This window comes from Streptopelia decaocto, assembly GCF_964273445.1.
Source record: "Streptopelia decaocto genome assembly, chromosome: 18".
In the NCBI taxonomy this organism is placed as follows: domain Eukaryota; kingdom Metazoa; phylum Chordata; class Aves; order Columbiformes; family Columbidae; genus Streptopelia; species Streptopelia decaocto.
Window position 1 is genome coordinate 8,777,603 of NC_138673.1, and position 25,714 is coordinate 8,803,316.

The following is a 25,714-nucleotide window of genomic DNA, read 5'->3' on the forward strand; positions in this document are numbered from 1 at the left end:
GCCATAAAGGGAGGAGGAGGAGGAGGAAGGCCCCGAGCTGGGCGTTGCTCTGGCAACGAGCGGCCGGTTGGGGCCTTCGCCCCGCCGGGGACGGTCCCGTGTGGGGCGGTGAGGGGGGAAATCACCTCAGCGCCGGGGACCTAACGGGGCGGGGGGTGGCGGTTCTTGTTGCTTTTTATTTAAAGCCTCAATTAAAATTAATCTGCGACGGCAATAATAAGGAAGGAAATTAATAAATATGTTAAAATATATATAAGTGTATATACATATTGCAGTATTGTTGCTTCTCGGTGGCGATTAGTGCTCACCACAGGGAAGTCCTGCTGGCTGGAAATTGGCTTTGCCTCCTAGGAGACCTGAGGAAAATGCTGCCCTAGTTAATGCTGCTCTAGCTCTTAGGAGAAGCTTAAAATTAAATAGATACAGGGTTTTCTTTCAAAATGTGCTCTTGAATAAATTAGTTTGCATCCAGAAATGGCATCTGTTTTCCTTGGCTCAGATGTTTTTCTCAAAGTGTTTAGGTATGCAGCTCACACGGAAACCAGTGCCTAATATCTGAGCAGTTCTGAAAAACAGTCCTGTGTTGTTTTGAATTAAAATAGGAATACTGTTTTAATTCAAAATTTTGAATACAGAAACGCTGTGGGGTCAGTAACCCTGGGAGAGGGAAGGGACAAACACTTAGACATCAGATCTCATGAGAGGAAAAACTAAGTGTTTAGAAGTCCTAAGTGGTGTTTAGTAACACAAACCATCTAACCTTAAACCTTCTCTTTTATACTTGAGGAGGAAGCTGAAAATGCTGGACACATCTCCATTCCTGCTGGAGGTAGGTTAAGGAGACATCAGCAGCAATTTGGTCTGCTTGTAGGATAGATTTGGAATCTGTATCTTGAAGTTTTTGACTGGAAATTTCAGGCCTTATCCTCTGTATTCCACTTGGCCCATGGCTGGTATGTTGGAGGAAACCTGAGCTAGAAAATGCATAAGTATTAAACAAACCCTCAAAACTGCTGTTGCTGTAGGCCCTCTGAACTAAGATGACCTTCTAATTTGCATAGTACTTCTGTCTAATTATCTCAATACTGCTTAGTAGCAGCACCAATGCAGATATCAGATGCTCAGCTGGAAGCACTGTAAAAATTATATAGCTATGTCCCCATCTTTCCAAGGATAACATAAAACTATTGTGTTTGACTTATGCTGTGCCATATTGTTCATTCTCTTGCTCTTCGCTCCGTTAGTCATCCACATACTGTTTGGATTATGAAGGACAATGTGAAAAATCTTAATTTAATTCTCAAATCAGGAAAAGCAATTATAACTCTTTTATTTTTAAATAGTACTTTATGGTTGGAAATTATGCATGCCTTCTGTACATCGCTTGGAACTGTATAAATATAAAAGCCTCATTCAGCTGTTTCTTTTTTATGATTATAAAATGCATTAAAGTACAAATGTAGTTTTAAATCAAAGTTGTTCTCAAACTACTTCTCATTGTTATATGCACTGGAAATACAAAATTAATTTATGACAGCTTGTTAATCAATAATGTTTGCTCATGCAGGTCACCTGCTGATTTATCTCTGATTCACAGCTCATTAGAAGGTATGTAACTCTTCAGTGATGTTATTTAACAGGTATGTTTTCATGGTGCTGTTAATGACCTCTGGATTTAGTAACTACTGACACAAGAAAGATTTCAGAATTCCTCCTAATTAACTGTAAGATCACTATTTTTCATCAGAAGGTGTGGAAGGAGCAGGTCCTTTACAATTAGATGTACAGCATAGGTCTTTAGTGAAACTTAAAGGAACTGATCTCGGATATGTGGAAAGGAGACATGATAAAAATTGTTTTCTTGCAGGAGTCTGTAAAATAGCAGAATGTCCTGAATATTCAAAGGCTTTATTGTTTGTCTTCACTCTACACAAAATGTTGGTTGATTATGGAAGACTTTTGTAAAATTAAGAGGGTTTAGTTTAAATTGATTGAAGGATTTGAAGGTCTTGCCGAGAGGCTCAAATAACCCTTAAAATCTGAAGGCTTCCTGGGCTTTGAATGCTCAATCTTTTAAAAACTAGCTCCTGCAATTATACAACCATTACTTTAGTTTTAATTTTGAGCACAAGAAAACAGCTCCTGTGCTCCCATATTTAAGGCACTGAGGAACAGAAACTGGTTTTGAAAAGTCTTTACTGGAGTGAAGTGGTGGGGGATTTTAACTTCCCTGATGTTTGTTGGAAGGACTGCTTGGGCGGCCAGCCACAGTCTAGGAGGTTCCTCCAGTGCCTTGACGAGAACTTTCTGATGCAAAGGGTGAAGGAGCCGACTAGAAGAGGCGCACTGCTGGACCTCATCCTCACTAACAAGGAGGGTCTGGTTGAAGCGGTAAAGGTTGAGGGCTGCCTTGGTTGCAGCAACCATGAGATGGTGGAGTTCAGGATCTCCTGTGGCAGGAGCAGGATAGCAAGCAGAATTGCAACCCTGGATTTCAGCAGGGCAAACTTTGGCCTTTTCAGGCAATTGCTGGGGGAAATCCCATGGGCAAGGCTGCTTGAAGGTAAAGGGGCCCAAGATAGTTGGTTAGTGTTCAGGGACTGTTTCTACCGGGCACAAGATCAGAGCATCCCGACACGTAGGAAGTCAAGGAAGGGAGCCAGGAGACCTGCGTGGTTAAACAGGGAGCTGCTGGGGATGCTCAAGTGGGAGAGGAGAGTTTATAGATCATGGAAGAGGGGGCTGGCCACCTGGGGAGAATCTAAGGCTGTTGTCAGAGGGTGTAGGGAGTCAACTAGGAAAGCTGAGGCCTCCTTAGAATTAAACCTGGCGAGGGGGGTCAAGGACAACAGGAAGAGCTTTTTCCAATACATGGCAGATAAAACTAACAGCAGAGGCAATGTACACCTTCCTGTGTAACCTCATCTGAGTGTTCCTGCTCCAGCAGGGGGATTGGCATAAATGATCTTTCGAGGTCCCTTCCAAATCCGTCATTCTGTGATTCTGAGCGATGGCAGAGGAGCCTGGATTTCAAGTCTGATCATGTAAGCTCTGTCAAGCAGACTCACAAGAAATTTGAACCAGATATTTTTTATAAAGCAATGGCATCATCTTGTTCCCCGAGGTTTCTAGGTGTCTTACTAGCTGGCTGTTTACAGCAGTGTGCTCGTTTCCATTAAGTCATCCTGAACTGAGAATAGTTCCACGGCAATGGTGTCATATAATTGCTTTAAAACTGGTGAATTAGATCCCAGACTCTTAGATTTTGTGTATAGGCAGAGCCTTGAACGGACATGAGATAGCGGACCCACAAAGGGCAGTTGTAATTCTTGCTCCCTGCACAGGAGGGTGCTCAGCCTTTGCCGTTATCTGCAAGAAAGAGCGATTCCCATGGTCATTAGAACCAAGTGGAGAAGCTGGTTTCTGAACTGGTCTTTTCTTGTAGTGACGCTGAAGGATCTGTTAAATACATTTACTCAAAAATAAATTCAGCTGTTAAAGAATTTTAGAATATGTGTGTTAATTGCTGTTGTAAGACCATTACAAAGGTATTTAGGTTAGAAGATGTACTGTAATGATCATTGGCTGTGCAAGACGTTGGTATTCTCTAACAGGCATGCTGAAAGGTGCCAGAATTTCAACAGAATCTTTGAAGTTTCTCAAAACTATTTTTTTTCCCAATCTAATATGTTAATCTGAAGGTGTGAATCCTTGTGTGAATTGTTCTGTTGCATAATGACTTCCCATGTATGTAAAAACCTCCCCGGAGTGGATTTACTGGGAGGGGTAGATAGGTTTGCTAATTTATATTCAATCAGTAGTACTTGCTTATAGTTATATCCATAATTATTCTTTATTTTCCTTGGTAAATATTAATACTTTTTAGGTTCAAAACCCAAATGAATGTTCTAACATAACTCATAAATGCAAATGTTTAGAAGTTACATTGGTTTATTAATTTAGATTAGTTTGTGTTCTAGGGTGGGAAAGGTTTTTATTGGCGCGCAGGGGGCTTCTGTGGTGCGTGGTCTACAGGAGCAAACCCAATTTGACTGAAGTGAGTCCTGTTGGCGCCTCATTACTTCTCCTAAGTACCCAGGTAACTGCTTTAGCCCTGTTCTGATCAGGGTGGCAGCCTTTCCCTCTGAAGAAAAGTCTGCTTTCTTTGTAATTATTGAGATCATCTGCCATAAAAAGTTTTGACTGAGTGTAACCTGAACAAATGGTGAAATAAAGAATCTTCTGGCACTGGTTACCACTATATGTGTAAAAAAAATTTTGGTTTATAAGTGGCTGCAAATTGACCAGCTTTCTGTTTACCTTTTTAGAGATCAGTTAACCAGAGGCCTTGGATATTGTTATCTGGTCAGACTTTAGTGAGTGAGTTAACACGTTCTGTCTGAAAACGATGTGTCAAACCTCTGTGAAAGGTTGTAATATTCTGGACATCTCAATGTATATCCATTTTAGTTGCTAAGGAAAAACGGTTGTTTTTAAAAAACATTACTACCATAGACAGATTTCCAGATATTTCCCTTCAGAACTTTCAGAATGAGTACAAGCATAGAAATACAGTAGGCAAAATCTTATTTGTCGTGTTGAACGGGATTTGTCCCATTGACGTCAGCATATAAATATTTGCTTCACTTCAGTCAATATTTACCTCACTGGTCAATAGAACTTGTTTTGCGCTTCATGAAGTTAATATTTACTTACTGTTTTTAGTTTGGTGGCAATATATAAAATTCTCTGTTTCTAATGCTTTTTTTCTAATTATGTTTCTAATGAGTTTTTCCCCTGTGCATTTCATAGGTATGTCATAGTTGGCTGTATGCTTATTTTTCAGTGGTTTAGTTATATTGTAAGTGGATATATGATAGTATGAGGTGTTCAACTTTCAACCTGCCAGAGGCTTTGTCTGCAGCATATGGTTAAGAGATAGTGCCACCTACTTGGTGTCTGCTCAAAGGAGATAAGGCTGTTGTTTGTTAAGAAGACACATTTGTTATCTTGCTGTAATGTACACTTTTCTTGCAGTGGCGCACTTAAAGCCAGTTCTGAGAAAATTCAGCATGTTTGCACTTATGTCATGAAACAAAATTAGTGTCTTTCTGCAAAGATCTCCAATTATGTCCCTTAGAGTGATTTTACGATTTATACAATTGGAGATGAGGGTGAGGCTATTTAATTTCATTTAATCTTAGGGTCTGAGTCTTCAGTTGAACTATAGTCTCTGAACTAAATCACAGCACACCCGTATCCCTCAAACTGTCAAATAAAACATCTGTTTATGATAAAATTAACCTTAAATTAAGAATGACTTCTAGCTCACTCACTACTTTTCTTCATTAATGGAGAGAATTAATGGAAGACTACTCACTGCTTAACTGAGAACTACTTACAAAGTAAAACACTGATGAAGGGATATTGGAAATAATCTTAAGCTCATATATAAGCTCTTCCAGAAGACATTATAACTATTAAGCGTGTAAGCTTGCACAATTCCAAGTGCGGAGTTTCTGTTTCCAGCAGAAAATGACTGTCTCGTCCATCGATTTCAGCCAGGTCTCTGCTCACAGATCAAAAGTACAAATAAAAAGTTTGCTGAGGGCCATTTAAGCTCCAGCAAGTCAACAGACTCATTTTTTTTAATGTAGCAGCTAAAGTGCCAGAGTTTATAAGTGAAAATTGTAGGACTTGGTTGTCTGAATTTAGGCAAGAAATCCATAAATAAGTACCGCAATAAAAAACCTTTTTCGGGTGGTGCAAGAAGTCCTGGTAACTGGGGGGCCTGTGTATGTCTAGTGGAAATCAGGCTTCCTCATGGATGTAAATAAGGATCTGGATGTGTAACTTCAGGCATTCCAATTTGAAAAGTTGGGTCTACCACTCTGTCATTTCTGCTTTCGATGCTGAGTTCATCGCACCACACTGCTTGGGGGGGTGTTTGTTGGTTTTAAAATCATCACAGTTATCATTTTGACAATAGCTTCCTAGAGAAGACCAAATGGGGATGTCAACTGTGTGAGCAGGGGCTGTGGACAAGGAACGTGTGGTTGAGTGCGTACAGATACAGGTAAATTAACCTTTAAATTAGACGTCATAGTACCGTTAGGACTCCAAATATAACAGATACCCCAAATTTTTGCATATGTGTGTGTATGTGTGCATACATAATTTTCCAAACTTCCCAGTCATGTTCTCCGTCTTACGGAACTTCTCTGTACAGAGGATATTTCTTTGTGCCTCTTGTCGGGAAGGGCCTGCAGAGTGTCCAGCGAGGCCAACGTTGTATTTGGTGCTTATGGAAAAAAAACAACAATTCAAGGCTTGCAGATTTGGTGTGTTTAAATTTCTTAAATGCGTCACAGTGATAACAGCAGCTGAACAGCGTTTGTTCTGTGTGTATTTCTGTGTGCAATAGAACATGTTTTTTTTTCTTTTATTGTATAAGAAAATATGAAACGCTACGGCAAAATAGTATCTGTGAATCCTACCCAGGGTCACTCAGATATCTGTGTAACATTTTATGGTATGTTCAGAGAAAGGCGTGAGAGTGGACAAAATACATTAGGAATGAAATTATGGTCAATGAAAATGTTTTATATTTTTTGTTATTCAGATCCCAATACAGTAATTGTTCTCTATCAGACATCATTGCCATGGTGTTAAAATATAATTGTAAAATGCATTACTCTAATCCATAATTTGAACCTTTATACAGGTCACGTAATTGTCTACAAACAGAGCTATTTGTCTGTAACTATTTAGCAGGTACACAGAATTCATACCTATTTTTTTTTTTAAGTTGAACATAACCAAGTTAACCATTTTTCAGCCTCCAATGCTGCAGCACAAATTGACTTCCTTAAATCTGGTTTGCTTGCAGACAGAGGCTGACACAGTAGATTTAGTACAGCTGCAGTATTAATGTTCAATACTCCCATGCTGCACAGTTTTCCCACATGCTACATAAAAATGCTGTGCAGTTTCTCTCTCCAAGGCTCCTCTGTTAGGGCATTAACTGACTGTAGGCCTCCAGTTTGGTTAATGTTTTCATTAATATATAATACAGCTTTACGCACTCACTCAAATCACTATTTATTGTAAAATAAGTATGGTAAAATAATAATTTTGTTCCATATTGGCTTAACATTAATTTTCAAACTGGAAATCAATGGAAAATAAATCTGGGAGAGGACCGGTGAAATGAAAGATACAGAATCGTGGAATAAATGAGTTGCTAGAGAATAATGCGTGTTTATATGTATTCTTCACTAGTTATAAGAAAATAAAATGGAAAATATTCCACAATTATAAAGGAAGCAGCGTGGACTTCTGTATCTTGTAATAGTGGGAAGTGGGAAAATGCTCAAGAATCTGGGTCATCACTTTTAACATCTCATATCACAATGCTGAGTTTTGTTAACCCAGTTTCAGAAGGGCAGCTTTTGGATGTTTTTGAGGCAGGTGTAGTGCAATGGCTTCAGAATGTAGCAGTGAGTTTTTGAAGGTAGGTTCGTAAGTTGTGTTTCAAAAGGTGATAGAAGGAAACGTGAGTTTCTTCGAAGGCCTGAACTGTAGGATCCTGATGGTTTGGATGTTGTTGAGTTTCTGGTCAAAAACAAAATGGACAAAACCAGATGTCAGTCTTTGATTTTTCCTTCCGCTCACAGGCAATAGGACTCTGTGCTTTCCCAGTTGGAGGCCAACTTGCCTCCGCAGCATTTCACCCTTCTGGCAATGAATGGCTTTGGTGCCTGGTTACTTTTACCGAACTGGAGAGCAATCCGCTACAAAGAGCAAAGCATTTGAATTCGTGCTTCAAGTTAAACTATTTGTCTGCAAGATGTGCATTTTACAGGCTGGATTTCGTTCAAGAAGATGTTTGGAAATGTAAATAAATTGGTTTATGGACTAGGTAGATTTCAGCGTCCTGTGATAGGTAAATAATGACAGGAGTACAGTCTCCTCCATTTCTTTTAATGTCAAAAGTTTTGTTATTTTTAATCATCTAAATAAATATTTGCTAACATTTATTTTACCAAGAGCTCTTTTTAGCAACTGACGAATTTTTTTGTACCTTTATCAATTTTTCAGTCCATGTTTGGAAATAATTTTTCCCCTCTTTATTCAGCCTCTAGTGGTCCTTCCCCTACAGAAAATGCTCAGCTTTGATTTCTATGGTTTCCTATGGAGTGGGCAGTGGTGGAGCCGGAGCAGTGAAAAATTCCTGCTGGTGCTGCTGCTGCATCCCCGGCCAGGAGCGCAGAGTCCTGCAGCCACGGAGCCCTGCGGGGAAACAGCACAAACATTCTTCATAAAGCAGAGAAAACAGGTACAGGCAAGTATTTTAAATTGGACTATAATGAAATTATTGTTTATGGCCCAGTTTCTACCTTACATCCAGAATCTGTCATTTAGGTGATTGGGCCAGCAGGTGGCAAATATAATTGAATTCAAGAAAATAAATAAGGAAGTAGGCTGGGGATTGTTTGCTAAAAAGACGACATCTAGTTTACTAATTAGGAGGATTTATAGGATGCTGTACTTAAAAATAGATGATTATTGATAGCTCCTCTTAATCATGAAAGTTACCTTACAGTTTCCTGCTGCAGCCACAGAGCTGCGGCTTTTCAGAGGCGCAGCCCAAGTGTCTCGGTGCATTGGGTTGTGCTTCTGACTGCAGTGTAGACATAGGGGTAGAAAAGAAAGAATCATATCTGGTTCTGTGTGAGCAATAACCAGAAACAACAGACCCGCTGCACTGGACACTGTTCTTTTTCATCTGGAAACTCTGTGAAAGGCTGCACAGAAACAATGTTATTAATTGAAAGAGGAGGTAGCAAAAGATACGGTATGTTACATCTGCCTTGGAATTAGGCAGTGAGAGTATGGAAGTTGCAATTTCTTTTAATTGATTGCAGTGTAAAAATCATAGGAGTGTAGAAAACTGAGATGGAGATTGCTTTTGAAGTCCTGGACTGGATGATCTTTCGAGGTCCCTTCCAATCCCTACCATTCTGTGATTCCTGCAGCACAGGGACTGTGCTGGACCTTTCGGGTGGCTCCTACAAATTAAGACCTCACCGTGTAGCAAAACCACATTCTCTGTGTCGTCGTTTCACATCGTGTGCCCATGAAGGGTCCTTCTGGACTTAGTTCTAAAGGAATAATTATACTATTTAAATATTAAACATTGAAGTTCTTCTTTTGTTGTTAAACCAACATTATAGTGGGACAAAACTGATTTACAGTTTATGGTGTTGCATTCCAGAGTTGCTGGCGTTGCAGCTGATGTCCTGTTTCAGCAATATTGGCACTGTCAGGAGGCTCAGAAATGTAGATTTTAATCAAAAACTTTATCTGAGATACCCTTCACTTAAATGATAAATTAATATTTCCTTGTAAACTTCTAAGCTGTTAGACAGGGCAAATGGCTGCAGCTTCCTTTGAAACAATTCAAAGCCTGCTTTTTGTCAGTATGTGATTGCAGTATAATGGAATTGAAAGTTGTGTGGGTTTTTTCGCGCAGATTGTTATTTAATCACTATATATTAGCTTTCATTGCCCTTTTGATATATTTAAGCTCATAAACTTCTCATTGAATAGATTGAATTTACCATTACATTGTTACTTTTTATGAATAGAATAAATCAATATCAGATACATTAGTTTGCACTGAATTGTTTATTTGAAGGGATGTTTAATCTTTACTGAAAGAAAGTGCCCGGTCCTCCACTTTAAAACTCATTATTTGGTAACACTTTGAGCTACAACCTGCCTCAACCAGCAAGTGCTAAACATGTTATCCAGAGATACAAGGCTAATAAAATATCCTAACGTTCTTGGAGACGAATTCTATTTTGCAGTATTCCCAATATATAACATTTAAATACTTGCAAGTTGTTTGATTATTTGAAGCACAGTGTTAAAAAAAAAAACACATCATTTGGTTCATTTAATCATTGACTTTTAGGGATGTTGTTTCTTGCTTTTTTGTTTGTTTAATATGTGTTTATTATTATTAATAAGGTGAAATTCCACATAGACAATTGCAAAAGTACATATAGAGGGAATTCCTCCAACAGTGCAATCATTTAACAGCCCAGGCTTTGGTCTTGAGGGAAGGAATTTGTTAGGATTCGGTGTTGCTTCTGCAGTCTTTTCCTCACCAATTATCTATGCATCTTTATTATCGTATTAAGTAGCTAATTAAATCTGGTCAGGTTAACCTTTCTTGATTATTAGAAGTAGGCATCTCAGTCACTGAAGAAGCTGATCATTTGGGGTGGAACATCTTGTTCTTGTTTGAATAATTATCTTTGTTTACATTCACCCAGTATTAATCACTTGAACCAGACATCTTTTGGAAAAAAAAGGGGAGTGCCCATAGCAGGTTTTCAAATGCTGTGTATTTAAGTTATAAAGAAGGTGCATTTCCCTTTGTTCCTCTCTCTGAGCAAAACAGAAAGATATTTGGAATTCGTAATCCAGAATAAAAGCTGTCCTTTCAAAGTACACAATGAACTGGAGTTTGTTTCCTCCGGGCTGATCAGCTCAACTGAGTCTTGTTTCCTTGGTGAAAATTCTTCAGCAATATCATCGCAATATTTTCCTGGTAGAGTATTTTTCATTCTTTTCCAATTATTACTGTTATTATTTTATGACTAAAACTGTCTTAGTTTTGTGGCCTGTTATCATTTTTTTGAATGTTAGTGAAAGCTTCTTGGCCATTTTCCCTTCCTCTCAGTTCTGATTCCTGATGCATCTCCCAACTCTGCCCTTATGTTCTGACAGAATTAGGAAAAACTCCTCCCTAATGTTACTGCTTTTTCCTCAGCATGTGTTGATATCTCTCTTTCTCGAGGACTTTCTCTCTTCGTCTTGGTATTTTGCACTTTAACTCAGGAGAGGCTGAACAGGGATTTGGGCTTTTGAGCTTTTTCTTAATATTGCAAAAGTGGGTAGAAACTACCTTAAAATCATGGTGGGTGGGGTTTCTCATCACTGACCTGTGGCGTGAGGATGACTGAGAGCAAATAAATTCCTGTTCAGCAAATTTAACTTCTCCTAAAAATCCAGGCTCCATCCTTCCAGCTGGAAACAAGATCATATAATGAGTTGTTACAAGCTGTTAAAATCTGAGACCGAGGAGGGGGAATATGCTGAAGTTATTCTATGAATTGTTCCGTTCTTTGTGGGAGGCTGTTAAAATAAAGCAACAATATAAAAGATGAATTATATACAATTTAATGTAAAGCTGTTTGATGTCATTATGATATTTCTTCCTTGATTGTCTAACATTTGTGTACTTTTTAAAAGTTTTACATTTTTTTGGTTCTTTCTGAACATTATGAAAATTGTACTGAGAGGAGTAGATTCATCTGCATAAAATTGACTGCAAAGAGCAATTAGTCCTTCATTAATATGCAAATTTGGTCCAGTGCAAATTCATCTATATATGAGGCTTAAATATGCAAGTCAGTCTTGCTGTGCGAGAAGCCCAGATGCTTTTATTTACTTTGAAATTGAGGGATTTGGTTAATGATGTTGTTGACAGGAAAACTTGAATAAATTTGATGATCACCATCTTTCATATTAGACGAGGCCCATGGAAAAAAATTACCAAGTAAAATAGCAATTTTATTTGGTAATTTCCTATTACCAATCTAGTAATAAAATGTAAGATACAAAGTAATAGAGCTGGATTTCCTGACGTGGTTATCCTGAGACTTAAACTGTTCCCCAAAGATAGAACCATTTTTCTTAAACTTTGTTTTTCCAGAGGGTAAAGACATCTACATAAGCTGTATGAATAACATACTGCCTAGAGATTTCATATTGGAAAGTTAGCTCTGTTGCTTGTTTCATTTGCAGAGAGTATATAAGCCTGGGAATTAAAAAGCAGGCGCTTTGGAAATGGCCGTCGTCGTCATCTCCTCTTAATTATCTGTGTAGTCGTCTCAAGATTCAGCGTTGAGGCCTTTGCTCTGAACTCTGGAGCCAGACTGGAAGCTGTCTGAACCCGTGGCCAATTAGATTTGGATCATCTAAGCTAATTAATAAACATTTTCTTAAATATCTTTCAATCTTTACAGCCCTCAGAAACACAACTTCCTCGCTGCCATCACTCAACACGGATGGGCTCAGAGAAGCAGGATGTTTTCTTGCTGGTAAATGTGAGATGTGATGTGTGTTGCCCCTTTCCTCCTCGCTGCAGCCCCGTGTGCTCCAGCTCTTCTGACACAACCAGGATTTCCCTGGGTTTTCCCTTAATGTCGCGTGTGCACAGGGTTCCCTTTGCCTTTGTTACTCTTGGTTCATCACCAAGGAGAGGGTGCCACGCACTATTTATTCATCCTGGTGTTTCTTCCTTTATCTTTCTCTCTGGTTCTCTCAGGCCTAAATTCACAGAATCCCAGAATGTCAGGGATTGGAACGGACCTGGAAAGCTCATCCAGTGCAATCCCCCCATGGAGCAGGAACACCCAGATGAGGTTACACAGGAAGGTGTCCAGGTGGGTCTGAATGTCTCCAGAGTAGGAGACTCCACAGCCCCCCTGGGCAGCCTGGGCCAGTGTCTGTCACCCTCACTGAGAAGAAGCTTCTTCTCAAATTTAAGTGGAACCTCTTGTGTTCCAGTTTGAACCCATTACCCCTTGTCCTACCATTGGTTGTCACTAAGAAGAGCCTGGCTCCATCCTCCTGACACTCACCATTTATATAACTGTAAACATTAATAAGGTTTATGGATGTCCAGATTGCCGAACTGCTCCCTAAGCTTTAGCTTAAGCAACCTGGTCTTTGACTTCAATCACACACACCTTTTCCTGGGCTAAATTTGGCCTCCTGTCTTGCCTGTGTGGGACTTTGACATTTTTAAAAGAACACAGAAATGTAGTTTAAATGGGCTGAACTCTATGGCAATTTATAAAGCTCTAGTTGTAACTGCCTGAGGACAAATTAATAGATTATGCCATTTGTTTCCTCTGACTTCTTGGCACAGCTGTTTGGGATATAAATCCACACAGTGGTGAATAGTTAAGTTTCAAAATCTTTAGTGTGCTGCACTGGGCAAAAAGTTTATAGAACAATACTAAGGAAAGAAAAAAATTAATGAGACATTAAAATTGATGTGCTTGTTCACCACATGGTGTAGTCCTGCAGAAAACCCAAAAGCAGGAAAACAGAATCAGAATTGAGTATTTGGGGGGAGCAGGAGAGGGGGCTGTTAGTCCTGTAAAGGCTCTGGTTATCCTACAAAGGAATCTGCCCTTTCTTCCCCTCAGAATAAGTCTTTGACAGCTGTCAGAAGGCACATATAGAGTGTGTATTTGCAGTGTTTAATAGTTTAGGTGACAAATGGATTAAAAGGTGAAACTTTAAAACCACAACCTAAACTTAATTATTCTTTGCCTTTGCGAACAGTTTCTAGTATCGTTCAGTACCATCCACAATGATCTTGGCTTTCTGATCTAGCTCCCAAAAGAAGGAAAATATTAATTTTCAAATATACAAACAATAGGCATCTCAGTGCAACCTGAGGTTGTCTCCTATCAACTATATAATCTTCATCTTCCAGATTAATAAACACTTCAGCCTTGGAGTTTATTAGTCCAAAATATATTTATTACCTCATAAATTCTAACCCCCTCCAGTTATCATCTAATTAAACTGCAGTACTGTGCATGCTATCTTTGGGGATGTATTAGTAATGAAATTATCTTCTGAAACAGTAATTACATATTTTGCGCATTCTTTTCCATACTTTTTTTTCAGAGGCGATGTGATGAGTGGGCACACACTGCTCCATTGTTTACAGCTCCTCAAACTCTGTAAGTAGCCAAGGATAAACACATTATTTCCCCCCCCCCCCCCCCCGCCCCCCTTAGTAAAAGAGGGAGAAAAGTTTGTGCATTTTTGTGTTTGGAAAAGGGAAGGACCAATACCACTAGGCTAGGAACAGTTATGAAACATGATTGCGCAAGTAATTTTAGCTCATGTTTTCTCCTTGCTCTTTGAGGAGATTGTTCACAGGAATAAAACGTACTTATGGGATCTTTCCTGTAAGGCAGTTCTTACTGCAACTGCCAAAAAGTGAAGATCATCACTTTATTTGCAAGAGAATATTCATTTATGGGACTTCACTGGTGATGTAGATTTGGAAAAAGGAAAACAGTCTTAAAGCCTTCCTCAGGAGAGAGATTTACTTACATTGTTTTTGCAGTGGTAAGTGTACTTACTATATTCTAGCTTATATATGTATTGGGTTTATCTGTGCTTGTGCTTTATCATGGTTGTCCTCCCATCTCGTCGTACACCAAATGATTGTGTACTGACAAGATTTCTTTTGTTCTTCTCTTTTTTTTGTTTTTTTTTTTCCCCCCACTTACTGCAGAATAAGGTATTCCGAGTCCTGGCCAGCGTGCACTTCCCCTGCAACAAAAGAGGCACAAGAGTTTGCACATTCCTTCTGTGTATTTTAAGTAGTTTGTCTCTCTAGTTCAAGTACATCTGTTGAGCAATAATACAGCACATGATTCTAGTTGACATAAGCTCCTGCTCTACCTGACAGACATGGGGGTTTCATCTCTTCATCTTCTTCCAGATGCTGTAATCCTGAAGTTTGCGTTTTCAGAATACTTGCAAAGAAAGAGGTGCATGGCGTCAAGCAGTTGTATCAGAAGAGACATTCAGAAGGGTAATACAGTCTGAACACATTTTAGCTAATTTACAGGCCTGAAATTGGAAGGTGAATTCAGGGAAGGGAAAAGACAGGTGGTTTTGTTTGGTTAGTTGGGTTTTTTTTGTTTTGCCTATTTATTTTTTTCCCCTTGTCCTCTGTATTTTGCAGTAATTTTCTTGAGTCTGTAAGTTCTCCTGAAAAACATTGTGGCTGAAGGTATGAAGAAGATGACATTGAAGTTTTTGCCCACTTATGGCAGTTCCTCTGGAGACAAACACAACTCAGAAGACCAATGTTATAAGGTACCTGTAAGTTCTGGTTCACATTCTAAGAGAATGTTTTTAACACAAGTAGATCTAATTTACTTGTCCTAACCCTATCAGTTTTACTTTTTGCCTTGCTTACCCTTATTTTTAGAGGATTTATCACAGAATATCTATACATACAGAGTATCTATAGTTCTGGCAAAAGGGAAATTTGTGAGGGTAAAAAGGATGACTGGTGATCCTGATTGGGTGGGAAAAAACCCGAAAACACATCAAAAACCCAAGCAAAACCAGACTCTGAGGTTAGATATAGTTCTGTATTAGTCTGTTCCTTTCTTGGAAATCCATACTTTTGCCAGAACACCCATCAGTGTGATATAGACTGACAAAATTTGGTCATAGCATCTCAGATAGTTGGTGTGTCCTTTTGCTGGAAAGAAACAGCTGGATATTTTCTGTCAGAATGTGACCAATCCACCTCTGTTGTTGTCATTTTAATTGCTGTGGCTGTTTTTTTAAGTCCTCTACAGAAGGTCTTTGTAGTGACAAGCGAACAGTTTCCGCTTCATAAGCAAACATAAAGAATGCCGCTGCTAATTGGAGAGGGAGTAATGCAGTTATGATTCCATCAACATCTAAGTTACGTTGTTAAAGGACACATTTTAGTTGTGTTTATGTTGCCACAGAAAATTTTACTCACGGTGAATTTGGTGAGGAAGATTTTATAACAGAAAAGACTGTAGGATTGGGGGGAAGGGAGGAAGGGATAGAAGTTGAATACTGTATACATAGGTTAGAAAAATTTAAGATCAGCATTTTATTACTCTTTTCGTTTCTTTATTATAACTCCTATTTAATTGCTGTCTTGTGGAGTAGCTTGTCTATCAAAATTGAAAGACTCTGTCACAGCCTCAAAAAAGGTCACTTTAACCTGCCTGAAGAACCGTAGCCACAATTGAAGAGGACTCTTTGAAAGTCACCAGTTTCCCAAAGGAAGGAGGTTGTAATTCAGTAATTTAGTCGTCCTTTTTTTTCCCCCCTGCTAGACATTCCACATGTTCTACCTGTAGACCTTCCAGCTCCTAAATGTCTGAAGGACCTTGTTTTAAACCTTCCTTTTTCCATAAATTACAGTTCCATGGCATACCCGGCTATGGATTCATAGCTTTACAGTGACATCCCCAAAGTTGTTTCCTTTCAATGCTAATTTATTTCTTTTTTCCTACTTACATCTCTTTTCTCAGGTGACAAAATCCTTGCAGCCTCATTTTGAAAGGTTCTCCCTTCTCCGGTTCACCAGCTGGTCAGGCTTTAGAAGACAGAATTTTCTAGCATCTAACCAGGAAAATCACAGCTATTTACATGAGGAGAATCATGGAGACAACAGGGCTTCCCCCCAGAACTCTCTGTGTAATTGCTGAAGACATTCCAAGCCACTCTAACGAAGTGCGCTGTCTGCCAGTCATTATGCTGCTCTTGGAAGACCATCTGTTGCACTTCAGATACGGCAAGGTCTGCTATCATTTATTGCACCAAACAAATCCGTGTCTTTGTCTGATGCGCTGTAACTCCTGGATGTGGACTAGAGGCCGTTTGAGTCGCAAAGTGCAGGATATTCTCTTTTGTTGCACTACAAATGAAAGGTACTCATTCACCTCGAATTTCAGAAGACAAACTCATTTTAATGCTTTTGCATAATTCCAGTTTATTTGGCAACAAATTGCTAACAACAACAAATCTGAAATATATTTTCTCTTGACTCAGCCAGAAGCACATTGTAAGATTTTTGTCTCTGGTGAATGAACCTTCTCTTTGTAGTAGTATCCAGATTTGATATATACTGACATTTGAATTAAAATTACTTTATTTTAATGAAATTATTTAATTATCTTATTTTTATCTGAAACTAGTAATTCAAGTTAAAAAATAGAGTTAGCAGCTAGAAAGATTAGAAGCTTTCTTCTGATAAGTATGTGTCCTTGCTTGCACAGTCTTTATTTATATGAGTTAATTAGGATCCTTTCCATGAGTAAAAGCTGCAAGATCAGGCATTAAACAATGATTTGTTTTGTTTTTCCTGCTGCAGATTTAAAGAGTCTGTACAGTCATTCAGATTGGAGAAAATAAGCTTTGTATTTTCACTCCAAAAAGTTGTGTTCAGAGATTTCCAGGCAGAGAAATACATGGTTGTGGAGTGGGCCGATCTTTTTCTCCTTCCCTTCTCCTTGCTGCATAGCAGCTCATGTTCTGGTCAGAAGGAATAATATGTTAGATCTTGGATGTCTGTAGCCCCAGAGATTCTGACAAGACTATTCATGTGCATTCATACGTCTTAACCAAAGCTGACACTAAAGAGAACAAGGATTCTCATATTCCTCTTTTTATTGCTGTGCATTAAACTCAAATCTTCTCTTAGAGACCTCTGCTAAAAAATGACATTTTCACCATTTGAAAAAAGCATTCTTGCAAAATCTAAACAAAGCAGCTGCACATCAATATGGCAGAGAGCAGAGCCTCCTGCGACAACTGGCACTGCAAATCTAAATTATGTTTTACGGCAATTATGGACACCTTACAAATGCTGTAAGATAAACGGTAATGGGAAATAAACAATCCCCCTAATCTTATCTCCTATGGGGGCTTTGCTATTGTCATTTTTAATTAAAAAGTAAGTGGTCTTCTAATTTCTTGAAACTATATGGCCTGCCCTTATAGGAACACTTGGATTCCAGTAATATGAGCTAGTTTTTTTCTGAGAAACACATTCTGGGTACATATTCTGCTGTAGCTTTTCTTCCTGACATGTTTGTATACATGTAGTCTGGTGTACAGTAGGTGTCTGCAGTGATCTGATCATATTGTTAAAGCTGGATAGGCCTTTTTTTACAGCAATGATATTTTTTAATCTTCTTTTTAAAGTTGTCTGGTAGTAGTGACTCATGCAGTCTAGGTGGCTCTGGGCATCTCGCCATTTTTAGGTAGTTTAATTTGTTAAAAATTATCTTTCTTCCCACCCAAATCCCCTTGACACCACTTGGAGAAGAGAACTCTTGAAGAGTTGCCAATAATAAGTCCTGCTGAGACCTCTGTATCCTCCTGATAGAACTGCCGGTGCCAGCCGGAGACTGACTGGCATGAGTTTGAACTCTACACTACTTGATATATTTGCTTCACGTGGGCCAATTACAATAATTACCAGTGCTGTAGCTCAAATTGGAGCATTCGGTCTGCACTTCGTACCTCAGGTTGTTGGCAGTATGTTCAATCCTATAATCTCAATTTTCTTTTGAACTAATTAAGTAGAAAATAAATACTTTGAAAAATGAGGAGAGAGTCTGAATTGGAAATTGAATGCTAAATAATGTCATTGTTTTTTGTGTTGCGATTGTTCTCAAGCTGCATTTCTCTCTTTTCAGTCTTTACTGCTAAAAGGCAGCATCTCTTAAGGTTGTCAGAGATTGTCTAGGAGATGCCGCAGTGCCCATTGACTATTTATATTGAAGAGCGGAATGTCTTTTATTGAGAATGAAAAAGCAATATGAAGTCCTACTTTTTGTTCTGATGTTTCTCAAAATACGATTATTCCTTTCAAAAGAAATATTTTTGGCTAAAGGGGAAAATCATCTGTCCCTTCGTACTTTGGGCTGGATGTCTCAATGGGACTATGTGAGAGTGGAAGGGTACAGCACCAGGACGAGCGACTGGCATTTACTGCCCAATTTCCAGCAATTCCATCGGTGTAAATCTGACGCAACGGGGATCATCTCACCCCCACTCCCACTACCCTTGTCTTTCCAATAGACTAGTTAATTTTTAAATTGGATCAGTAGCATTTTTTTTAAACTGGTGAAGTTGATATTACACAGAGATGAACCTAGGAATGAGCAGAAACTTACTTAACTGGATCTTTCCTAATATGAATGCACTGCAGTGTATATACTGAAATTTATATTAAAATTTCTTCATGCAGTTTCCCTCTAGGGAGAGGAAGAGGGAAAGAAAAGGCTACATGTGACAGATGCTAATTACGCAGCTTAATGCACTTCTGGAAGTTGCAGAGATGAGAACTATAATATGTAAGAACCTATATAAAAAAAAAAAAAGCATTTTTAATAGCATTTTTTTCCACTTTAAAAAAAAATCTGCCTCCTTTTAGCATGTACAGTATGCAAAGGGCAAGTGATGTCTCAAGTCTAAAATTTGCTAAACACGGCTATGAGTGTTATCCTGGGTCTCACTGTTGATTAGTGCTGTACATGTAACTGGGAACCCGGTGCCTTTATAGGGCCTGTAATTCAGACAAGAAGCAGGAAGGGAATGACTCTTAACATACCTAGTTGATGCATTAGTTTTCTTTCCTTTTTTGTCAATATTTTATTCTTTATCCTGTATATTATATTTACAGGAAAAATTATGTTCTGCACTTGACTGGGCTAGGATCCTATGTAAGTATTTATTGTGACTAATATGTAAGTACCAATGAACCGGATCTCAAAACGCATTTCACAAAGAAGTAAACTGAGCCATAGAAGTTGGGCTCCTCGAAGCTGTGAAGTGAATCAATGCCAAACCCAGTGGTAGACACTAGATTAATCCTCTTCCACACGTTGAGCTGTGCTGTTTCGGGCAGAAAAAGAAAGGGGGATTCTCTGCTAGTGAAAATGTGGTGTTATCCTGAAATCCATGGGGAAGCGTGGGAGTACGTCTGCTGTGCATCCCGAGTCATCGCGTTGGGTTTCTGTTCCCTCTGCCAAATCCCAGTTTCACCAAAGAATACTTTTTCCATTGAAGAGGATAACCATAATGGTTCTTGTCTGCTAATGTCAAATTCTGCTTTCTTTTGTTTCCCTACAATATCGGTTTTGCCCTTCAGGAGGTGTGATCTAATAGCGTGTCTCTGCGCAGTGAGATAATTGCTCTAATGACTGAAGCGATGCGCTGGAACTTCGGAGGGTCTCTGCGAGCGGGTTCTTCCTCACACCATGGTCTTCGTCTGTGGCCACCATGGAGAAAGCCATCTGTTCCACTCAGAAAGGGGTTTGGTTCCGTGCGCCCTCCTCCCGCATCCTGGCTCCCTCCCAGCTGCCGTGTTCCAACGAGCAGTGAGGGAATGAATCTCCTGCGTTAAAAATACTCTGGTTCTATTTAGATAAAAAGAAGAATCTTGCTTGCCTACACTGGCATGCAAAAATAGCCTTAGTGTGAGTAAATCTTCCAAGTTTCTCTTGGTGAAAATATCTAGCCTCACCTTTTTTTTAACTTATCATATAAATTTATTTATAGCGTGTCCTTCTTTCCTCCTCCTCTATCAAGACATTTGCAGAAGGTAGCTGCTCGTCTTGTTCATGAGTCCTGAAATAATTTGCAGGGCCTTTGAAACATCATCATGTTGCATAGTTGTGATGCAATGTGCTGCTGTTGCATGAACGTATCATATTTTAATGTGAATATCACGTTAGCTGAGACATTCAAGCCTTTTTTTTTTTTCTTGGAGCACTTTATGCTGGTTTGTATTTTCACTTTAACTTTGCAGTCAAAGAATTATGTATCTGGTAACTTAAAATTTTGCATTCTACATGCAAACTGTTGCATGGAAAATTAATATGTAATATGAGAGGATTAACGATGCATATACTTTCCAAATATGTCTTAAAAATAGCTTTCACTGTCACTGTAGCATCTTAATTCTGAATAATGTCAAAGTCCTTCTGCAAATCTGTGCGTATAGTAACAGAGGAACCACCTACTTCATCCTCACAAACGGCACAATATGAATCTGTGCACGAAAAAAATTGCATTTTGGAGCACAGTTCTGCTCCAGCAGATACGATGTCTGTGGGACTAGTGAAAGCATTAATGCTCGCGTTAAATATTAATGCAAGCTTTCCAAATACTTGCATACATTTTTTTAAAAAGGCTCTGAGATCCTTAGTATGGAATTCGCTCCGTGGTGCAAAGTGCCAGCACGGTATTGAGCGCAGATCTGGGGAACCCTCTGCCAAGAGGTGGAATTTGCAAAACTGGAGTGGGGTGAGCTGTTCTGTGCTGGTGGGACAGCCTGTGCTCGGACTTTGGTGGTGGATGCATGAGGAACGCCTCCTGTCCAGCGCCGAGGTGATGCCCACGAGCGGGTGGGCGCCACGACAGCCCCCGGCAGGGGGGCGGTGGCATTTTGGGGGGACACAGCGAGCTCGGGGTGCCGCGGGCCTTGCGGGGAGGCGGGACTCGAACACGCGGCCACGCTGCCGCTGCGCCACGGCCCGGCGCGGCCGCTAGATGGCGCCCTCCCAACGAGGAAGGCGGGCGGCTCCGCAGCGCCGCGGTGGCCCCTGGCGGCCGCGCCGCGCCGCTACACCCTCCTTCTCCCAGCAGCGACGGCGGCCATCGCGGTGCGGGCCCACGTGACGGCGCGTCGGCCAATGAGAGCGCGGCAGGGGGGCCCCGACTCTCGTCCCTGTGGCCGCCATTAAAGAAAAAGGGGCTCGGAATTAAACGGGAGAAGAATCTCCCCTCCCCCTCCGGCCGCGACGCGACATGGGGGAGACGCGCTGAGGGGAGCTGGCTGACCAGGATGCCGCGGCCGGGCAGCCGCCGACAGAGGCACCGCTGAGGGGAAGCGAGGAGGAGACCCGCCGGCGGGGGCTTCGGGGCACCGACTCCGCCAGCAGCAGCGGCCGCCGCGTCCCTCTGTCTCGGCGGCGGCGGGGCCGGGAATTGTGGGGCTCCGACCCCTTCCCCCGCGGCCCTTCCGGCTGAAGAGAGCCCGGGGCTCGGCCGCCGCCTCCCCGCCCTCCCGAGGAGCCCTCGGGGAGGGGGCCCTCCGCCCACTGCCCCCCGGGGCCGCCGCAGCGGGGCGGCGCGGAGCGGAGCGTTCCCGCGGCACCGCCGGAGCCCCCTCACCTGAGGAGAGCGGGGGCCCCCACCCCCCGGGGGGGTCTCGGGGCTCGCTCCCCTTCCCCCGCAGAAGAGACCGCTCCGTTTGAAGACTAACATTTGATATTTTTTTTCCCCCGCCTCCCCCCCCCCCCCCATTTTTTTTTTCTTTATTTTTTTTAGGGACCAGCCCAGCTGCGAGGCTGGTCCCTCCCCGCCTCGCCTCCCCTCCCGCTCGCAGGGGTCTTGCGGGGTTTGGCGCGGTGGAGGGGCCCTCCCTGCCCCGGATCCCCCCCCTTCCTCCGGCTCTTGGCGGTAACTTGGCGGGGTCCGGGCTCCCCTGAAGAGACCCGCCCAGCTGTGTGGACTTTGTGGGGCTCCCTCGGCCCCGGAGGACAGCTGGGGGGGGCGAACCTCCCTGAAGACACTCTGCGATTTCCCCCTTCCTCCTCCCCCGAAAAGACTGGGGATCGGCCTCTGGGAGACTCCTCCATCCTCCCGAAGAGACTTCGAGGGTCACCCGCAATTTCCTCCTTCCACCCCTTTCCCCCTCCCTCCTTTTCCCCACGGAAGGATTTTTACCCAACGGAGGATCTTTTGGTTTCGCCCTCTCTGCGAAGAGTATTTCGCTTTGGGGAGGGGGGGTTTCCACGGGGGAATTTAATCCCCCGCTGGGCTGCTGAGGAGACTTTTGCGGCCTTTCTCTCTCAAGGAAAACCTTCCCCCTCCCCTGCCCCCGCAGATGTTTTTTTGGGGTACACCCCAGGAAATTTTTCTTGTCCTGCCTTTACGAATTCTTCCGACTTGCCTTGCTTCTGGCCCCCAAAGTTTGTTTTTATGATTTTAAATTTTAATTTATTTGGATTATTTTTGGAGCAGGGGAGAAGAATCTGACTCCCCCCTCCCCCCTCCACCCTGTTGCCCTCGGACTCCGAAGAGACGAGCCTGGATTTTTCTCTCTCCCACAGCCAATCCTTCCCAGTCATTCCACAATTTGCCCCTTTCTCATCTGATGACTAAAGGAACAGGAGGAAGAGGAGGGAGGTTTCTGGATTAATTGCCCCCACTGGATTATTTATTTTTTTCCTACTTCTCTTGCTTGGCATCTGAGAAGAGAGCAAGGAGGGATGTCAACTGATTTTTACCCCTAGCCCCCTGGATTAATTACCCCATTTTTATTCTCTTGTTGGATCAATTACCCCTTCACTTTACCTCCTCTCCCTCCCCTCCTTATGCGAATGAGAAGACAAGAGGAACAGGGAGGATTTTGATCTTAATCTCCCGTCGTTGGATTACTTACCACCTCCCTCTTTCTGTTCTCCCCTTCCACGGTGGCTTTACCCCCTCGTTTGATATCCAGAAGAAGAGAAAACGTTCCGAGTTTCTCTTAATATTTTTTTTTTATTATTTTTTTAAATATATTTTTTTTTTACCCCTCTCTCCGATACCACTCTCCTCCCGGCTTATTTATCCTGCCACTATTTCGCGTGCGTGTGTGTCTGTATGTAAATCCCTTATTTAATTGTATTATTATTTGTGCGTGTGCATAGTCCCCCCTCCCCCCTTTCCCTCTCGGTGTCTGTCTCCTCTCTCTCTCTCTCTCTCTCTCTGTCTGTCTCTTTCTTTCTTGTCGGAGGCTGTGGGATAATGGCGTGTGGGTTGTGGCTGTGAGGATGAGTTCCTGCTTCGTGCCGAACGGGGCCAGCCTGGAGGATTGCCATTCCAACCTCTTCTGCCTGGTAAGTCTGGGCCACCGGCACCCACACGCACGACAGACACAGAGTGAAAGAGAAGAGGAGGTTTGGGGGAGGGGAGGAAGGGGTAGTGGAAGCAAAGCAGCCATTTTTAGCAGAGCTTCTGTTGGATGAGTCCTCAGAGTAGGCCCTGCCTGGAGCCAGCCAACTCTCCCATGCCCCTCTGGTTCCCCCTCCATCGCTGTCTGTCTTGCCTCGCCCCTCCCTCCGCTTTCTTCCTGGATGGTGGATCCTCCCTGCAACTGCCTTTTCCTTCCCTTTCCCTGCCTGCAACTTTTCCCCCTTTCTCCATCTCATTTCTTGCGGAAGGTAAGGAGATCCCCTGCTCCTTCTTCCTTCATCCCCACATCTCGGGGAACTTTCTCTTTTCGCTCCCCACTTGTGACATCCCAGGCAAATCTGAGCCGAAACCTCCCTTTCTTCCTTGCTTCTCAAGCGATCTCTTGCTGCTTGTTTTTATTCTTGGAGGTCTGCTTTTGGTGACGGACTCGCAATGAAGCGGTGGTATCTTATGTTTTGTTGTGCACCATTTTGTAGTCTTTTTAAACGTAAGGATGAAATCGTTCAGATTTTGACTTCGGTAGCTCCCAAAGTAAATTGGATTTAACTGGACTGTGATGCAATTTTTGGTGGCTGTGCCGAGCTGTTTCATCTGCTTTTTAATGCAAATTAGCTAATCTTGGCTGACTGACTGATACTTATTATTCTAGAGTTTGTTATAAGTAAATACCTGTGCCAGGCTGTGGTACTAACATTTTTTGGATGGAGTGGGACCAGGGCAGCCTGACCAGTCTGCAGCTTGCACCAGGCCTACAGCGCCCTATTAGTGGTGCATTTTAAAATCTTAAAGTCCTTCTAAAGTATCAACTGTTGCAGACTCCCAACCTTTCGTCTAAATTGCTTCTCCTTCTGAAAGGAGGAAGGCTGCCATGTTAGGTTTAAATGCTGCAGCAAGCTTTTGTGTGTTGTGGTTCTGAGAAGTAAAAGAATTAGTGACTTCTTTGCAAATGCCAGCCTACCTTGTTCTCTCTTCTCAAAGAGAACCCGGGGCAGTGCCTCCCCTGTGTGCCTTCAGGTGACTGTGCTCGAGCGAAAAAACTTAGTGCTAAAAACTAGGTATGGTATTGCACTATAGATAATCCAGGAATTGTCTTATTTCCCATTAGATGTAGTAGTAACTCTTCTGCTTTATAAAGTGAAATGAATTTTTGGCTAGGAGGGGATTTAGTGGATCATAACCAATGTGGACGCAAGTCAGATGTATAATTTAATGACAGAAAGAGGATTTAAATTCTTAAAATGTGGTGTGAGAAATGGAAAGTGTGATAGCTCTGGGTAAAATAAGTGTACTCGAGAGGCTTCCTGTGTGAGATTCAGAGATATTTTACACTGGAAAAACTTGTGAAATTTTCTGAAGTAGTAGATGGCTGGAAGAATCTATGCTTGAGTTAGATTTACTGTATTACCTATTTCCTTAGAGTAATCTTGGATTTCAAAGGTACTGTATGCTTAAGTAAGCAAAAAGAAAGATGTTCTTTGCTAAGGCAAGTGTTTGGTAGATTGGGCAGCTGCAGTCTGCAAATAATTACATTATTCACTTGTCTTTTGCTTTTTTTTTTAATTTCAAATCTGGATTTTTCTCTGTATCTTAAAGCTGCAGGGAAAATGAACAGCTCTTGCTTTTCTACAGTTATTAAAGGAGGTTTTAAAACAGGGTTCCTGATTATTTCTAGTTTATATTACGAATATGGTTTCTGTTAAATGTTGTTGGATTAATCCCGCCTCTCTTCCTTCCACCCACCTCTTCCTGTGCCATCATCTCGTTGTAGCAGGATGGTTCTGGTGGGGATGCATCTACCCCAAGTGACTGACCGGTTCTTCTTTTCCCGTAGGCTGATCTAACTGGGATTAAATGGAAGCGATACGTATGGCAGGGTCCAACATCTGCCCCGATTCTCTTTCCGGTCACGGAAGAGGACCCTATTTTGAGCAGTTTCAGTCGCTGTCTGAAGGCGGATGTGCTCAGCGTTTGGCGCCGAGACCAGAGACCTGGACGCAGGGAGCTGTGGATATTTTGGTGGGGTGATGACCCCAACTTTGCTGACCTTATTCATCATGATCTCTCAGGTAGG

At 41.6% G+C, this 25,714-nt stretch overlaps 2 protein-coding genes across 4 annotated transcripts in view; both read left to right on the forward strand.

Annotated features, from left to right (window-relative positions):
* The first annotated feature begins 18 nt into the window (after window positions 1–18).
* On the forward strand, window positions 19–20,488 carry LOC309447606 (uncharacterized protein). Of its 3 annotated transcripts, XM_082068404.1 has the most exons (8): window positions 19–108; window positions 787–829; window positions 1,568–1,640; window positions 2,948–3,044; window positions 12,102–12,176; window positions 12,404–12,521; window positions 13,783–13,838; window positions 14,027–14,841. In XM_082068404.1, the coding sequence occupies exons 4-8, from the start codon at window positions 2,962–2,964 to the stop codon at window positions 14,160–14,162; spliced, it is 468 nt and encodes a 155-aa protein (XP_081924530.1). In that variant the 5' UTR covers window positions 19–108; window positions 787–829; window positions 1,568–1,640; window positions 2,948–2,961; the 3' UTR covers window positions 14,163–14,841. The 3 variants fall into 3 exon arrangements, 1 of the variants encoding a protein (XP_081924530.1); XR_014185637.1 differs by lacking the exons at window positions 12,102–12,176; window positions 12,404–12,521; window positions 13,783–13,838; window positions 14,027–14,841 and adding exons at window positions 14,858–14,991; window positions 16,200–20,488 and having other exon boundaries at window positions 28–108; XR_014185638.1 differs by lacking the exons at window positions 2,948–3,044; window positions 12,102–12,176; window positions 12,404–12,521; window positions 13,783–13,838; window positions 14,027–14,841 and adding exons at window positions 14,858–14,991; window positions 16,200–20,488 and having other exon boundaries at window positions 33–108.
* A 1,615-nt stretch (window positions 20,489–22,103) lies between these two features.
* Window positions 22,104–25,714, forward strand: part of MED13 (mediator complex subunit 13) — a 48,906-nt gene continuing 45,295 nt past the window's right edge. The window contains exons 1-2 of the mRNA XM_082068403.1: window positions 22,104–23,567; window positions 25,475–25,709. Coding sequence (XP_081924529.1) covers window positions 23,502–23,567; window positions 25,475–25,709 — 301 coding nt within the window. The 5' untranslated portion in view covers window positions 22,104–23,501. The remainder of the gene's footprint in view (window positions 23,568–25,474; window positions 25,710–25,714) is intronic.

Coding starts and splice junctions, on each gene's coding strand:
- LOC309447606 (XM_082068404.1), top strand. CDS start 2,962: ATGATCTTTCGAGGTCCCTTCCAAATCCGTCATTCTGTGATTCTGAGC. Junction 12,522..13,782: donor TTACACAGGAAGGTGTCCAG/GTGGGTCTGAAT, acceptor CTTTTTTTTCAG/AGGCGATGTGATGAGTGGGC. Junction 13,839..14,026: donor TTTACAGCTCCTCAAACTCT/GTAAGTAGCCAA, acceptor TTGCTCTTTGAG/GAGATTGTTCACAGGAATAA.